The 17,503-nt window shown below is 47.6% G+C and overlaps 1 protein-coding gene across 1 annotated transcript in view; it reads left to right on the top strand.

The window, feature by feature from the left end:
* Positions 1–15,953, top strand: part of LOC142309963 (membrane-spanning 4-domains subfamily A member 4D-like) — a 61,517-nt gene extending 45,564 nt beyond the window's left edge. The window contains exons 4-6 of the mRNA XM_075347436.1: positions 11,034–11,156; positions 13,831–13,953; positions 15,795–15,953. Of these exons, the coding sequence (XP_075203551.1) occupies positions 11,034–11,156; positions 13,831–13,953; positions 15,795–15,953 (405 nt within the window). The remainder of the gene's footprint in view (positions 1–11,033; positions 11,157–13,830; positions 13,954–15,794) is intronic.
* The last annotated feature ends 1,550 nt before the right edge of the window (positions 15,954–17,503 follow it).

Below are 17,503 nucleotides of genomic sequence, written 5' to 3'. Positions count from 1 at the left end.
GCCCACCCCCTGGTGTGGACATCAGCCCCTGGAGGAAGGCAACAAGGATTTGTGTTTGACTTAGGTGTGCCTATCCGGGGTGTGGGGTGTGTTGGTGTAGTACCTGTGACGACCTGGCTTGTCCAGGGCGCCACATTCCCCATTAGTAAAATGCAGACCGTCCGCAGGCTGCCTGTCCATCACCGGTTTTATTTTCATAACTGGAAAAGAATAAAAAACGGTAAAATCACATATAAAACCCCTGAACCCCCCGGAGGATCTCCACCGGTTACAGTAGTGGCGGCCTGGGCCATCCCTTTCCTCCAGGCCCATCCTCCCAAATCAGCCTCTCCGGAGGCGGTAACGGTTTCAAGCCAAAAACATATTTTTATTTACATGCCACTGAGTTCTGTGGCGCCACAGACACACGTTCCGTGTGATTTTACGTGTGTGTGCCATCTACCATTGAATAACATGGGTCTCCGTGTCTCCGTGTCTCCGGTACGTGCAAATACGTACCGCACATGTACAGAAAAAACGGATGTGTGTTGCGGGTCTAAGAGGTAGGTTTTTTACGGTTTATAAAAACCAGTGAAGAGCAAGTTTTGGTTAATGCCAATAGGAGATACACTGTTAAGTGTTATAAATCCAATAAGATTCCAGACGTAAGAGATGCAGTGTGACGTTCTCCCTCTGATAGTATTCGTGATGTGTTCCAAGCCAACAACTTCAGTGTCTCGAATTTTGCTGCCATGTTGGTACATGTAATGCATTGACAATGTGGAGAGGACTTTGCCTTGTTTTTTATGCTTCTCCGCCAAGACAATATTTGAGAAATGCTGTTGGATCCATTTCCTTAATTCCTGGGTCGTTTCACCAACGTAATTCTATTTACAGGGACATGTGATAACATAAACCACATTGATGGTACGACAATTGATGTAACTTTTAAATGGAAGCTCCTTTAAATCTGCATGATTAAAAAAGGAATGTGTTATTGGCATAAATTGAGGTACCGAGCAGTTTCCACATGGATAGGACCCTCTGAGGCTGATACCTGTGCCAAGTTTAGCCATTGGCCATGAAAAATGACTCTTCCTCAGAAGATTTTTCAAGTTCTTCGCCATTCAGCTGCTTCACACCAAACAGAGCAGCTCTTCCTCTTCTCCTCTGCTCTTTCAATGGGGTGTGACTGCTAATGTCATAGTGACTGACACTGACTCCCTGCAGTTAGTCAGTAGGAAGTCAGCTGTCAATCAGCATTACCGCGCCAGTCACACCTTGTCAACAGAGCAGAGCGGTAGAGAACCAGCTGCTCTGTCCATGTGACCTCACCGGAAGCAGGATAATCTCTGGCAGAAGCAGTCAGTGACCGCTCTAAGCTATCAGTGATTGACACTGGACAGATATATTCATATATGACCAATTGTAGATCTAAGAGGAGATGAAGATGGGGTGCTACCTCATTGACAATTCTGACACTTCAAGAGCCACCTTTCCCCACAAGGATAGTGCAATTTCAATCTTGGTTCTCAATCATCCAGAATTCTAGTCCTGGGTTAGATCGCTAACGTGGTGCAGGGCGGTAGTTGTAGGCAAGCTTAACATTACCCACGCAGCTCCACGCTACAGTAAAATGGTGGTCCTGGTTAGGTGTGTGTACAACTTGAGTAGTATACATGGGCGTACCCAGGATCAAAACTAGGGGGGGCAAGCCATGGTCGGTCAAGTACCCATTACTTGAGGACACTGAGGGAGGCCGTACACATCATTGGGAGACGCTGGGGGACTGTGGGATATAAAAATAACTGGAGGACACTGAGGGAGGACATATACATTATTGGGAGACGCTGGGGGCCTGTGGGGTATAAACATTACTGAGGTACAATTCCAATTTCCATTACTGGGAAATGTTGTGAGGCATGCACATTACTGGGGGCTGGGGGGCATACACATTACTGAGGAATGCTGGGAGGCATGCACATTATCTACTGTACCTTCACCCATCCCCCTCACCCCACTATACCAGTGCACGACCAGCTCTGCCTTCATCTACTGTACCCTGCCTCACCTATCTCCCTCACTCCACTATACTGCTGCACAGCCCATCAGCCTCACTTCACAATACAAATAGAATTATATACAGAAATGTTCAAGAAAAAAAAAAAACACCACTCTTCATGACAATACATATAAAAAGTCAGGTTTTAGTGACGTCTTTAAAACTAAAGCTGGCCGACACACACATAAGTACAAGATAAATGCAAAAAAAAAAAAGAAAACAGTGGCAATAACGCATTTAAGGCCTCCGGCTGTGGCTCTCCTTACTTGGGCTTCTATTCTCATGTACCGGACCCGCTTCAGGACTGGAGTGACAAGGTCCTTATTGCAAAGAGTGAGAAGAGGCGGTGTCGGCGCCGGCGTGCGTTCCACTGTGGAAACGCTTAAGGGGGCTTTACACGCTGCGACATCGCTAATGCGGAGTCGTTGGGGTCACGGAATTTGTGACGCACATCCGACCGCATTAGCGATGTTGCTGCATGTGACACCGATGAGCGATTTTGCATCGTTGCAAAAACGTGCAAAATCGCTCATCGGTGACATGGGGTCCATTCTCGATTATCGTTACTGCAGCAGTAACGATGTAGTTCGTCGCTCCTGCGGCAGCACACATCGCTATGTGTGACGCCGCAGGATCGAGGAACCTCTCCTTACCTGCCTCCCGGCCGCTATGAGGAAGGAAGGAGGTGGGCGGGATGTTACGTCCCGCTCAGCTCCACCCCTCCGCTGCTATTGGGCGGCCGCTCAGTGACGTCGCTGTGACACCGCACGGACCGCCCCCTTAGAAAGGAGGCGGTTCGCCGGTCACAGCGACGTCACCGGGCAGGTATGTGTGACGGGTCTGGGTGATGTTGTGCGCCATGGGTAGCGATTTGCCCGTGTCGCGCAACAGATGGGGGCGGGTACCCACGCTAGCGATATCGGGACCGATATCGCAGCGTGTAAAGTAGCCTTTATAGATCACCGTGGGAAGAGAAGGCGACGTGCGGGGGCGGCCGCAGCAGGATGACAGCAGGAGGTTGGGGCAGGTCCAATACGCTCCACTTTCCACATTGCAAAGAGGAGAGAGAAGGCGGTCTCAGCATGTATTCCACTGTGGAACTAATAGGTGAGTGCCTTGCCTGCTTCTAGGGGGGGGCAGCTGCCCCCCCCCCTGCCCCAGCGTGGGTACGCCCATGGTGGTATATATGTTACCGGTAACGTGAAAACACAGGCATTGTATACAATGCCGGAAATGGGTTGTCAAAGTATGAAATACATCAGATGTTCATACATTTCCTAGTCATTCTATAGAATACCTAAATGACAAACAGGCAGAGTGTAGAATACTACAGGGGTGGTCCGTCCAAAAGTAGGTGGACAGGCAGGCAGCAGCAGATCTGTGAAACCAGTTCAGTTGCCCTTAGCTTCCAAAAGTAGGTGTATAGAGCAGGCAGCAGCAGATGTGTGAAACTGGTTCAGTTGCCCTTAGCATTAGCAACCAATCAGATTCCACCTTTCATTTTCCAAACAGTCTGTGAGGAATGAAAAGTGGAATCTGATTGGTTGCTAAGGGCAACTGAGCCACTTTCACACATCTGCTGCCTGTCCACCTACTACTTTTGGACAGACCACCCTGTATGCTTTTTTGAATTAAGTAGTGTGCTTGCTGTGCCATAGTGTGGCGCCCTGGACTAGCCAGGTAGCCACAGACAGAACACACACACCCCCCCACCCCCGGACAGTTACATTAGTCAGACACAAAACCCTTGTTGCCTCCCAGGCGGTTGGCCCCACCCACCGAGGAGTTCACAGGCCTGGAGGCGGGAAAAGCAGTCAGATAGAGTTTGGAGGTGAAAGTGAGAGGTCACGTACTGCGAGTGTCTGGGTTGGAGCCCAGGCACTGAGAGCAAGGTTGGCAGACGGTGGTGGCCATCTGCAGGAGTTGGTGGAACTCCGCAGAGCCATAAGCACTGGGGCTGGGCGGTGGCCCATCGGTACCGGACCGGGGAATGGAGTGAAGCTAAGCACACACAGGCAGGGCCATCGGACCCCGACCAGGCTTGGAGCCGCCGTCAATAGTCAAATCCGAATGTGACAGGAACCCCCGGGGTTCCCTAACAACCAAGTCCCGATTGAAGGCAACCGCTCACACCGGGAGGATATACAGCCACCGCCACCGGCTAGAAATCCAAGGGCCAGCGCCTGCGGGCAAAACGGGCTCCTCTGGTATCTATACACCGGGGAGCGGACTACCGTTGGGAAGCCATTGGAGTCATCACAGTACACAAAGGTGCAGGGAGACACAGCCACCATCACCTGTCCGGGGAGAGACACTGCAGCCCGCTGCGGGACCCATCCATCCAGCTGTTTGGTTTACCGGAGACTTTGTGCATCTACTGCTGAGTGAGTACACCCGTGCCATCCGGCACCGCGCCGTGCTGTCCCTGCAACCCTGCACTTCACCGACCCTGCCTCCCCGTCTCATCACCGGGCCCCGGGACCACCAACCCCTACCCACGGAGGGGGAAAACAACATCCCAGCTGCTCCCTACCATCGCTCCCGGGATCCCCGTCACCAGCAGCGGTGGTGCCCATCTTCACCACAACCCGTGGGTGGCGTCACGGACTAAATCCCCAAACAAACCACCCCCTTTTCACTCACGGGCGAGGAGCGCCGCTCGAGTCCCCGGATCCGGCCCACCACTCGAGCCACCGAGCAGCAGCCGCAGCGCCGGACCCGAGCGTTAGCGAGCGCAGCACCCCGCCGCCCGCGACAGTAGCAGCAGACATCCATTTACTGTTTTGGGTGAATTGCTGTGCCGTAGCAGCAGACATCCATTTACTGTTTTGTGTGAATTGCTGTGCCGTAGCAGCAGACTTCCATTACTGTTTTGGGTGAATTGCTGTGCTGTAGCAGCAGACATACATTTACTGTTTTGTGTGAATTGCTGTGCCGTAGCAGCAGACTTCCATTTACTGTTTTGGGTGAATTGCTGTGCTATAGTAGCAGACTTCCATGTACTGTTTTGGGTGAATTGCTGTGCCGTAGCAGCAGACTTCCATTACTGTTTTGGGTGAATTGCTGTGCCGTAGCAGCAGACTTCCGTTTACTGTTTTGGGTGAATTGCTGTGCCGTAGCAGCAGACTTCCATTACTGTTTTGGGTGAATTGCTGTGCTGTAGCAGCAGACTTCCATTACTGTTTTGGGTGAATTTCTGTGCCGTAGCAGCAGACTTCCATTTACTGTTTTGGGTGAATTGCTGTGCCGTAGCAGCAGACTTCCATTACTGTTTTGGGTGAATTGCTGTGCCGTAGCAGCAGACTTCCGTTTACTGTTTTGGGTGAATTGCAGTGCCGTAGCAGCAGACTTCCATTTACTGTTTTGGGTGAATTGCTGTGCCGTAGCAGCAGACTTCCATTACTGTTTTGGGTGAATTGCTGTGCCATAGCAGCAGACTTCCATTACTGTTTTGGGTGAATTGCTGTGCCGTAGCAGCAGACTTCCATTACTGTTTTGGGTGAATTGCTGTGCCGTAGCAGCAGACTTCCATTACTGTTTTGGGTGAATTGCTGTGCTGTAGCAGCAGACTTCCATTACTGTTTTGGGTGAATTGCTGTGCCGTAGCAGCAGACTTCCGTTTACTGTTTTCAGTGAATTGCAGTGCCGTAGCAGCAGACTTCCATTACTGTTTTGGGTGAATTGCTGTGCCATAGCAGCAGACTTCCGTTTACTGTTTTCAGTGAATTGCAGTGCCGTAGCAGCAGACTTCCATTACTGTTTTGGGTGAATTGCTGTGCCGTAGCAGCAGACTTCCGTTTACTGTTTTCAGTGAATTGCTGTGCCGTAGCAGCAGACTTCCATTACTGTTTTGGGTGAATTGCTGTGCCGTAGCAGCATACTTCCATTACTGTTTTGGGTGAATTGCTGTGCCGTAGCAGCAGACTTCCATTACTGTTTTGGGTGAATTGCTGTGCTGTAGCAGCAGACTTCCATTTACTGTTCTGGTGAATTGCTGTGCTGTAGCAGCAGACTTCCATTACTGTTTTGGGTGAATTGCTGTGCTGTAGCAGCAGACTTCCATTTACTGTTTTGGTGAATTGCTGTGCTGTAGCAGCAGACTTCCATTACTGTTTTGGGTGAATTGCTGTGCCGTAGCAGCAGACTTCCATTACTGTTTTGGGTGAATTGCTGTGCTGTAGCAGCAGACTTCCATTACTGTTTTGGTGAACTGCTGCTCCAGAAGCTATCCCATATTGTGTTGTGTGAAGGTGTAAGATGGAAGAAGAGAGAGCAACGTACGAGCAAGAATCACGATATTCTGAAATGCAACTGTGACGCCCTGGCACAGCCAGGTTGTCACAGAAAGAGTTAATCCTCCTTGGTAATCTGATCTCACACCGGTGCAGCCAGACAAGCCACAGCCCCAGTGTAAGAGAAAAGCAGAGGAGAGGGGAGGGGCTGGAGCAGAGAGTGTGTGGAGGGCAGACAGGACAGAAGTCTGAAGTTGTAGCTCCCAGGTGGGGAGCGAGGCGTCTCTGAAAGGGCCGGGACAGGCCGTAGTGAGGAAGGGGCAAGAACAGGTAGCCGGAGCAGGGCGGTGGCCCCTCGGTACCTGGGTACCCGGATCACTACAGGGGAGTGATTCCCCGTTCCCGGCTGAGGAGAAAGAGGAAGAGAGAGGAGAGAAAGGCACTTGGCTGCAGGGAAGGAACAACAAGGGCTGCTGCACCGTGTGTGGGACACTAACACCCCCGTACCGAAGGCTGCGGACACCGGCAATTCTTAGTTTACCAGTGACTCCGTGTGACTTTCTTGTGAGTACACCCATGCCCTCGGGCACCGCACTGCAGCACTGCGCCCTGCTCCCTGCTTTCCCCATCACCGGGCCCCGGGATCACCAACCCCTGCCCACGGAGGGGCAACACAACACCTGGCTGCTCCGCATCACCATCCCCGGGATCCCCGCATTGAGCAGCGGTGGTGAAATCACCACAACCGTGGGTGGCGTCACGAACTATAACAATCCCCGCACCCAAATCCCCCTTTTACTGTGGAGCCTGGGATCACAGACCGGGTCACGCCACCGTGATACCCGCAGAAGTGACTCTGTGGCCCGGATCTGAGTACCCCTGGTCCCCGGGCGACACATTTGGCGTCACGAACAGGATCGAGCCCATCCAGTCACCTGGAGGAAGTGCGCCTTGCCCCGTCCGTCAGCGGCGTCCCGCTGAGGAAAAATCCAGAAGTCCGCCATTTTAGCCGCCATTTTGGGCGCCAAAAACAACAGCTTGGCGCCTTCTTCTCCGAGCGGCGGGCGCGAAAAAGAGGCTCCGCCCCCTGAGAACGCGGGCGGAAGTGAAGCTCCGGAGGACCGGAAGCGAAAGAGAAACTTTAAAGTTGCTGGAAGGACTGCTCCCGAGTACCAAGGGGGAGCAGTAGGAAGGAACTGCAGTTCATGTGACAAGGACTGTAAAGGCAGGGACGCCAGGACTCTGCCAGCATCTGGTTCCTGGAGAGGCCGCCGCAGCGATGCACCGACCCGTTACCCCTGTTACCGGTAGCGGAGCCCGCAGCGCCTGTTGGGGAGGACCCAGACCTGGGGTCCCCAGGCCTCACCTTTGTCACCACCCTGCCACCGGCCCCGGCAGTCCGCCCGGCCGCGACGGAGATGACGACGGCTCCGGCAGTCCGCCCGGCCGCAACGGTAGCGAAGTACTGGTCCCGTTGACCAATCTGGAACCGTTTCTGGACTGGGGTCAAGGGGTGCTGCCTGGGCTTTAGGGGCAGCACCAAGGCTAGGTTGTTTGGGTGGGTGACTAAAGGACCCGTTACGTTGACATTATTAAAAGTGTTATTTGTTGTTGCAACGTTGAAGCAATGTGCATCCCGCTGTGGGAAGATTGAAAATGTTTAAAATGTTTTATCCTTTTTTCCAGTTTTAATAAATGTCGGTGCCTAGACGGCCCGAGGACGGGCCGTGTTTTACCAAGGGGGTGTGTGACGCCCTGGCACAGCCAGGTTGTCACAGAAAGAGTTAATCCTCCTTGGTAATCTGATCTCACACCGGTGCAGCCAGACAAGCCACAGCCCCAGTGTAAGAGAAAAGCAGAGGAGAGGGGAGGGGCTGGAGCAGAGAGTGTGTGGAGGGCAGACAGGACAGAAGTCTGAAGTTGTAGCTCCCAGGTGGGGAGCGAGGCGTCTCTGAAAGGGCCGGGACAGGCCGTAGTGAGGAAGGGGCCAGAACAGGTAGCCGGAGCAGGGCGGTGGCCCCTCGGTACCTGGGTACCCGGATCACTACAGGGGAGTGATTCCCCGTTCCCGGCTGAGGAGAAAGAGGAAGAGAGAGGAGAGAAAGGCACTTGGCTGCAGGGAAGGAACAACAAGGGCTGCTGCACCGTGTGTGGGACACTAACACCCCCGTACCGAAGGCTGCGGACACCGGCAATTCTTAGTTTACCAGTGACTCCGTGTGACTTTCTTGTGAGTACACCCGTGCCCTCGGGCACCGCACTGCAGCACTGCGCCCTGCTCCCTGCTTTCCCCATTACCGGGCCCCGGGATCACCAACCCCTGCCCACGGAGGGGCAACACAACACCTGGCTGCTCCGCATCACCATCCCCGGGATCCCCGCATTGAGCAGCGGTGGTGAAATCACCACAACCGTGGGTGGCGTCACGAACTATAACAATCCCCGCACCCAAATACCCCTTTTACTGTGGAGCCTGGGATCACAGACCGGGTCACGCCACCGTGATACCCGCAGAAGTGACTCTGTGGCCCGGATCTGAGTACCCCTGGTCCCCGGGCGACACACAACAACGATTCGACAAAGAACTGGCTGACATGCGAGCCAATGCTGCTAAAAAATTGTGTTTTCCTGACAGATTCCACGTACGAAAAGCTAGTGAATGATGTGACAAAGGCTAAAATGACTAAGAAGGAACCACGGGACTATTGACGGCTGAAATGTAACGATGTTATGATAGTAGAAACCAAATTAAGTTAGTTTATCCTGTTTAAAAGGGCGTCAGTGCTATCCAGTTTTACCTCAGAGATTCAGAACTATTTGATATACAGTAATTCACAGATGCTTATTTGGCCATTGGCCATGGAGGACAGGACAGAATTTGTAAAGAGAGCAATCAATCATTTTTCAACTGGTTAACACGGTACCAAAACCTTTTTCTTTTAACACCCAAATACAAGAACATTACCCGTCATGATGTTGAACTTTATTTTCAGACTTTGCCTGAGCAGTTCTTGTCATTCTTTATAATACCTAGACATGTTATGTAATGCCTAGGAAAAGTATAGAACAACGCAGATATTTCATACCTTGCCTGAAAACGACAGGGATTGTATACATTGCCTAGGTATTGTATAGAATGCCGGGTTTTCATACATTGCCTGTAACATATACATAAGATAGCAGGCAGAGCACTTCATGAATGCTTCGGCATGGTGCAAAGACAGGAACTTTATGGTTAAACATGACTCCATTACTTGTCAACCCCAAGATCACTCACTGTGGCTGAGCTCCAGAGATGCAGTAGGGAGATGGTAGAAAGTTCCACAAAGTCAACTATCACTGCAGCCCTCCATCAGTCGGGCCTTTATGGCAGAGTGCCCCGACAGAAGCCTCTCCTCAGTTAAAGATATATGAAAGCCCACACAGAGTTTGCAAAAAAACACATGAAGGACTCCCAGACTATGAGAAATCAGATTGTCTGGTCTGATGAGACAAAGATTGAACTTTTTGGTGATAATTCTAAGCGGTATGTGTGGAGAAAACCAGGCACTGCTCATCACCTGCCCAATACAATCCCAACAGTGAAACATGGTGGTAGCATTATGGTATGTGGGTGTTTTCCAGCTTCAGGGACACGACAACTGGTTGCAATTGAAGGAAAGATGAATGCGGCCAAGTACAGAGATATCCTGGAAGAAAACGTGGAAGAAAATCCTGGAAGAAAACGTGTTTCAGAGTGCTCTGAACCTCAGACTTGGCTTGGTTCACCTTCTAACAAGACAATGACCCTAAGCACACTGCTAAAATAACAAAGGAGTGGCTTCAGAACAACTATGTGACCATTCTTGACCAGCCAAGCCAGAGCCCTGACCTAAACCCAATTGAGCATCTCTGGAGAGACCTGAAAATGGCTGTCCACCAACGTTCACCATCCAACCTGACGGAACTGGAGAGGATCTGCAAGGAAGAATGACAGAGGATCCCCAAATCCAGGTGTGAAAAACTTATTGCATCATTCCCAAGAAGACTCATGGCTGTACTAGCTCAAAAAGGTGCTTCTATTTAATGCTGAGCAAAGGGTCTAAATACTTATGATTATGTGATATTTCAGTATTTTCTTGTTTACAATATTTGCTAAATTTTTTACATTTCAGTTTTTTCTGTCAAGATGGGGTTGCAGAGTGTACATTAATGAGAAAAAAAATTAACTTTTTTTAATTTACCAAATGGCTGCAATGAAACAAAGAGTGAAAAATGTATAGAGGTCTGAATACTTTCCGTACCCACTGTATATGAAAAAAATATTAAAGGGAACCTGACAGCATAATTTCATCCAGATATGTTTAACTTTGAAACTTGGTGCATTTCAGTGAAAAACAGTTTATTAGCCACTGAGGAACAAATCGCAGTGGAGACTAGTTAGATAGGTGGCTCCCAGTTGGCTTCTCCCCACCCACTACCCTAGAGAGACAGGTCTCTCCCTATTCACGTACACAGAGAGAAACCTATAAGCCACTGGTAGAATGTGGGGAGAAGTGGCTTGGGACCCTCCTATCTCCCGTATGGCTAATAAACTGTTTTTCTTTGAACACTACAGCGCTTCAGAGTTAAATTTGTCTGTCTGAAATCATGTAGCCAATGCCAGATCCATGCTGCCTTTCATTGGGCATTATGTATCAGCTGTCAGGTTCTATTTGAAGAATAAACATCATACATCAAAATGTTGTTTTTATTACTTTTTTTTATTTTTCTTTCATCAGATTAAAGGATCTCTGTCCTTGAACATATTGACAATAACGTTCAGTGTGATTGGACTGGTGCTGACATTTGTAGACCTGGGGATCATTTGGTGTTATCCCAGTAGACTGTGCCGCAGTAGAATTGTAAGTCCACACTTTTGCTTTTTTCTTCTGTAAATAATAACAAAGAAATGACTGGAATTCTTGTAGGTTGGTCAGCCCATCATTATATTCACAGACTCAGAGTTCAGAATTGGTAACCCATGAAGTCAAACGGGTTTTATGACCTAATAGGCAATCCAAAACTTGAGAGTTCTGTCTTTTAGCTAGAACATACAGATGCTATAAAGTAGCCCTGGTCTAGGAGCTGGTAGTTCATCCAGTACTACACATACCCACAGGTTGTTTCTGGCATTACTGTTCAGCTCTAAAAATTATCGGATCAATCAGAATTCAAATTAACCTGTTTGCGTGGATTTTACTGGGAAATTTGATTTATAGAGAAGTTATTCCAGTATCAAGATTCAAGGCAACCCCTTTTCATTGCCCATATGTGGCGCCATTAAAATAAAAAAAGCTTATACTCATATCCCATTCTGGTGTCCTACCAGTGGTGTCAACGGATGCAGTTCGTGGGCTCACTTGAGGTTGTTATGTCACCCGAGCCCTGTGTCCAATAGACCACCAACCAACCTCATGTGAGCCCCAGGAATGTAAGTGCGAGCACTGCCAGAATGGCTCCAGCATGGGAGATGAGTATAAACATTTTTATTTTAATGGGACCAAACATAGGGAATGAAAAGGGGTTTTCCTAGTAGTCCACAACTTCTTTACTATCTCTTATTTTGGTTAAGGTCTCTCTAGCAATCAATAATGTAGATGTGGCGCCCCTGAGGCTTCAGTCACCACAGGGTATTGCACCCAAATTTGGGTGTAATGCTAAACCCGGTCCTGAGGAGGTCAGTCCCAGTCTCATCCATTACACACTCAAATACACACCAGGTTGCCCTGCTCACACTGGGGAACCACCTGACCTTACCGTTTTGATGCTAATGGGCAGCCGATCTGCCGACGCTGCAATAAGGTTGGACACTTTGCCCGCGGGTCTGCAGCGAATACCCAGAGCCAAGGGGTTGGGACCAGACCCCCTTTACCACCAGCAGAAAATAAAGAATAACAGTTTTCCGGAGCTGTATGCAAAAAGTTGATATTAATCGCATGCTGCTGAACCCTGTTTTTGATATTTCTGCTACTTGAAATGTTTTTGATAATGCTTTTACCTTGCAAATGTTTTTGATACTGCCTTTCATACTGTTACCTGTACAGAGTTGACTTGTCAGTAACGTTTATTGATGTTGCCTCCCATAAAGGGAAGACTGTTACTTGTTTAATGCATATACAAAATGCAGTGAACTAACTTTAAATGGTTGCGGCCCGGGAGTGCTGCTATTTGCTGTGGGGGAGTGTGGCACCCTTGAGGCTTCAGTCGCCAAGCAGTATTGCGCCAAAATTTGGGTGTAATGCTAAACCCGGTTCCTGAGGAGATCAGTCCTGGTTTCACCACTTACACACTCAAATACACACCAGGTTGCCTTGTTCCCACTGAGAACTGGGCTAGGGTCGGGTAATAAAGGGGTTGCTGACAGAGTGGCATTTACATGATGCTCTCAAACAGTGGACCCAGTCCCACTAGCTTAGAACCAGGGAGGGAGGAGTAGAAGCCAGCAGGGGGAGTCAGGAGCCAACACCACAGTTAGAGAGTTCTCCAGCAGGAGAGGAAAGAAGCAGACGTGCCTCACGGGTGCTCTGGTGGGAACCAAGAAGAGTTCATATGCTTGCCATGGGGAGAATGAATCTGCTCCCCTCGGAACCGGCGGTACATAGGGCGGCAGGACCCTAGGGAAGATCATACTTCACGTTGGTTTTCCAGAATCAGCCTGGATGGGGACAGATTTAAGCTTTCCTGGCCACACAGCACCCGAAAGCACACTGCCAGAGAGGATCCAGGGCCTCGCTTAACGCCGGACCCCATGTCGGAACCGCGGCACCTGGGTCCCCATGTAGCTTCAAGCCAGGGGATCCCCTGACAGGCGCTTTAAGGAGGGAACCCACTGAACACCACACCAGACTGATCTCTAAAGGGATTCGGGTTCAACGTAGCCCATCATAGCAAGTGACCGGTATTACCTGGATAAGCGGCACAGCACAAAAGTAAGTAGACAACCTGGAACTGCAGCTATAGACTTGGTCTCTTTATTACCGGTACTGCCGCCTGCCATCACTACTCCCCTAATTATCCTCCCCGGGGCCTGCTCCACCTGTGGGGAGCGATATCATGCTTGGCTGCTACTATCATCCGCCCCGGAGGACAGCAACAGCAGCGGCAGCCGATTCCCTGGCCGCATACCACAGGTGGCATCACGACATTCACCTCCTACACCCCCCAACATCTCTCTCCAGCCATCTTCTGCATGCCTCGGGGCAATGGAGACGGGGTAGGCCGCCCGTGACAACGATAGTCGACGGCCCGGCGACGAGTAGCTGGACCGCCTGCCCCGTGGGGCGCTACATAGACACATCACATTATACAGATTGATTGGCTGAAGCGTTGATGTGAGCTATCAATGAGATGACAAAACACTGAGACTGCAGCAGTGGCGGTGCTGGATTGGGGTGCTAAATACTGTCAAATTTTCTTATGTTACATGACTGGCACCATTTGGGGTGCACTTTTCTAAAGCCAAAAACCCCTATAAACTAGAGCTCTGATCTCATTTATCGTGACCATTATTACATAATTGTACATTTTTTTTAACAGATTGGAGGATATTTAATTGACTCAATTCTTATTGTGACAAATCTTCTGTTATTCTGTTTATCAATTTCCTTATCAGTCTTTGGATGCCGCTCTTTAAATCATGCATCTTCTATAGTTCCTCAGGTAAGTGATACTTTAACATTTTGCCATTAACCACCTTTCTGCTTTCTTCTTACTCTTGTTAATAAAGAAAGTCCTAGAGTTGTAGTGCGCAAGACACTTCAAAACAACCTTAAGATCCAAAACCCCTTGGTTTAGTGTAAATAATCGTGGGTAAGATAGCGATTCGTTCTTATAATTAAAATAAATGCATTTTATTAATTCATGTCATAAAAAAAATAAAAAACAGAGAGACCTTCAATGGAGAACTGTACAATACCTGGATACTTGTCAAATATTAGTGTAATATACTAATGAATAATTTAGAGTAATAAAAGCCTCAAATACATTTTGTAAAGGGTGTCAATAAATAAATAAATATCAGAAAGAAAAATATATAAAAAAACATATCACCAAGAAAACACATTTTTTTGACTATACTAAACCAGCTGACCACCATACAAAAAACACATATGTGAATATAAAGCTGATCAATACATTCAAAATATGTTATGATATAATTCATACTTTCTCCTTACATGTGCCTATTCACAATAAAGTATAATTATGGTATAGTACTCTTGCTGATATGTACCATGGTAATATACACTGTCTACTTACTCATAGCAGACTAAGTCTCACTAGCTCATCACCCAAAAAAGCACCGATCATAAATTTGTGCAAAGTTAATAATTAGATTCACATACCATATAACACATTAATGGCTGATTTGGCTCCTAGGTAGACAGTTCCTCCACCCCAATGCTTGTTTCGCCCAGCTTCTTCTGGGGGTCGTCAGGATAGGGGACTGCTGGCTAATTAAAGTATCCATTGTCCAATCAATTTACCCACCATGTGACATGTGATCAAGGTCCTGGAAGATCACACCGATTTAAATTGCGAGAGGTTGTAGGCGGCGCATAGCGCATCCCGCAGGTCGTTCCTTCTTTGAATTACTGCGGCCATGTGTGTGATACACGCGGCCATGGAGTCCGGAGGAGTTCCCGGCCAACGCATGCGCACCACCAATCATTAGTGCACAGTGCAATTAGGTAGAGGATTGTAGCTACCATTTGGGAGATTCATTGAATGAATAGATATAGGTTATAGTAAAAGTAGGTATATGTTTGATTAATCTACAATAATTATTTAAATGAATAATAATGAATAAATATCAAATAAATTACTTGTTTATATCCACTTCATAAAATAAATTAACTACTGCTTACATGTGTATTAAATTACACAATTAATAAAATAAATACATAACTATATTTGATGCAATATATATATCTCACCTAACCAGTGCTTACATATATCCTTGCAACCAATTATGTAGAAAAATTTCCTAAATTAATTAATTGCTTTGTAAAATAATTATACTTTTAATTCACTTTGCATTACTCACCTAACCAAATATAATTAAATTAAATACCCTAAAAGTTACTCACCTAAACAGTGCACCAATGTGTATTACAGATAACCTACTGTATAACTACCCCCAATATAAATCCATAATGGTATATAAATACGTTATTATTATTGATCACCAAAATAAATACATGAATATATATGAGTGCCCTATATTTACCCAACCAGTGCTCAAAAGTGTAATCCAGTTATAGAAATAAAATAAATTTACTACATAAATTAAACTGGTTACTACAGGAAATAATTAATTTAATATCATATACAGTATCCTACTCACCTAACTATATATAGTAATTTAAATACCCTAAATATTGCACACCGAACTAGTGCTCACATGTGTACAACACACTACCTATAAGATGACCCATAGTGCAAAAACCCATATAGAATAGAAAAAAAAAATCTAAATTTTTCTCTTTCCAATTTTCTTACAGGTGTTTGTGATACAGAATGATGTTGTGATTTCAATGCCCCCATCTCTATTTTCTGCCACGGCTCCAACATATCCTCAGACCCAACCACCACCACCACCACCTGCATCACCTCCTCCTTATACAGACCAAAGCGAAGAAAATCTGAAGCAAATTGCATAATCTTCAATATGAAAATTGTTTTTGTCCTCATGTATGTTATAAGATATAGCATTGTCATGTAAAATATTCTATATTTAGACCTAGCAATTTGGTACAGAAGATTTAGCAATCCAAGCTTCCGTTACATTTTATTGGGGAGAATAGTGCAGTAAAATACGCTAATCTGTTATCAAAGGTATTGGAAACATGACAGAATTTCATTTAAAATCATCTTTATGTAATGGTATATAGTCATCTATATAGTCATCTGCAGGGTGTCACCGTACTCACTTTATGGGAGCATTGGGTATTGACCATTGCATCGTTGAGTCTCCGCCAGTGCTCCCGGTATCTGAAATTGGCTGTGGTGCCAACATTACATTAATAGCGCTTTAGCTAATCAATGAACTTAGTAACCAATGGGAGCACTTCACTACACTAGCAGAGCCATTGAGTTCTCTGATTGCTTGCCATGCTGTTGATGTGACATCAGCACTGCAACCAAAAACAGACACTGGAGTATTTGCGGAGACTCGCCAATGGACCATAGAAAGGTGTGTATAATGCGCTTTGATATTTTTCAACAAACTGAAGCATTATCTGAAAGGGTCCAATCCCTTTTACACGAACATGTCCGCTAAAAGAATGTATTAGTTTAAAATGTCATCAGATTGATGGCTCAAGTAGCTTTGTAAACACTATTGTGGCCCATGAAGCATTCACAAGTATGGTATCAATATCACAAGACGGATGTAATCATAATTTTATTTCTATGGTGCGTACATATTCCGTAGCACATTACAATTAAACAAGGGCCATGTGCATGACACACCCATGGGGTCTGTGGGTTACCCGTCACCGGGCCGCGGTTGTTCTCCTGGGTCGAAGCAGTGGCCTTGCCCGGTTCCGTGAACCCGGCGGTGTCAATAAAGATAGGGATGATGGGAGTAGTTGTTCGTGACTAGATTTGAGCGCGGTTCGTGGTTCGTGGTTCTCCAGTTCTAGGCTCGAGTGATTTTTGGGCTGTTCGAGATCGAACTAGAACTCGAGCTTTTTGCTAAAAGCTCGATAGTTCTAGATACGTTCGAGAACGGTTCTAGCAGCAAAAAGCAGGGCTTTTTACAGCTACAGTGTGCAGGAGCCATCGCTGGCAGCCTGCCAGAAGCTGGTAACCAAGATAAACATCGGGTATCCAAGCAAAGCGCTTTGGTTAGTAACCCGATATTTATCCTAGTTACGTGCAGGAAGCCCAGACTTTCCCGCTCAGCTCGCTCCGCCCCCTCCTGCCCGCGGCATGTACACATACATACACACACACACACACACACACACACACACACACTCACTCTCACACACACACACACACACACACACACACACACACACATACACACACACACACACACATGGTCCCGCTCGGCTTACCTGCGGTGATGAAGTCCCGCCATCCCGACCTCAGCGCTGTCACTGTCCTCCATGGCCGCCGCTTGTCACATCACCTCTCGCTTCCGACCCGAGACTGACTAGCGGTGACGTCACGGACCTCTCGCGATACTTGCTGTGAAGGCGCC

The sequence above is a fragment of the Anomaloglossus baeobatrachus genome, chromosome 5, assembly GCF_048569485.1.
Source record: "Anomaloglossus baeobatrachus isolate aAnoBae1 chromosome 5, aAnoBae1.hap1, whole genome shotgun sequence".
Lineage (NCBI taxonomy): Eukaryota > Metazoa > Chordata > Amphibia > Anura > Aromobatidae > Anomaloglossus > Anomaloglossus baeobatrachus.
This window is presented reverse-complemented; position numbering and strand designations above follow the sequence as displayed.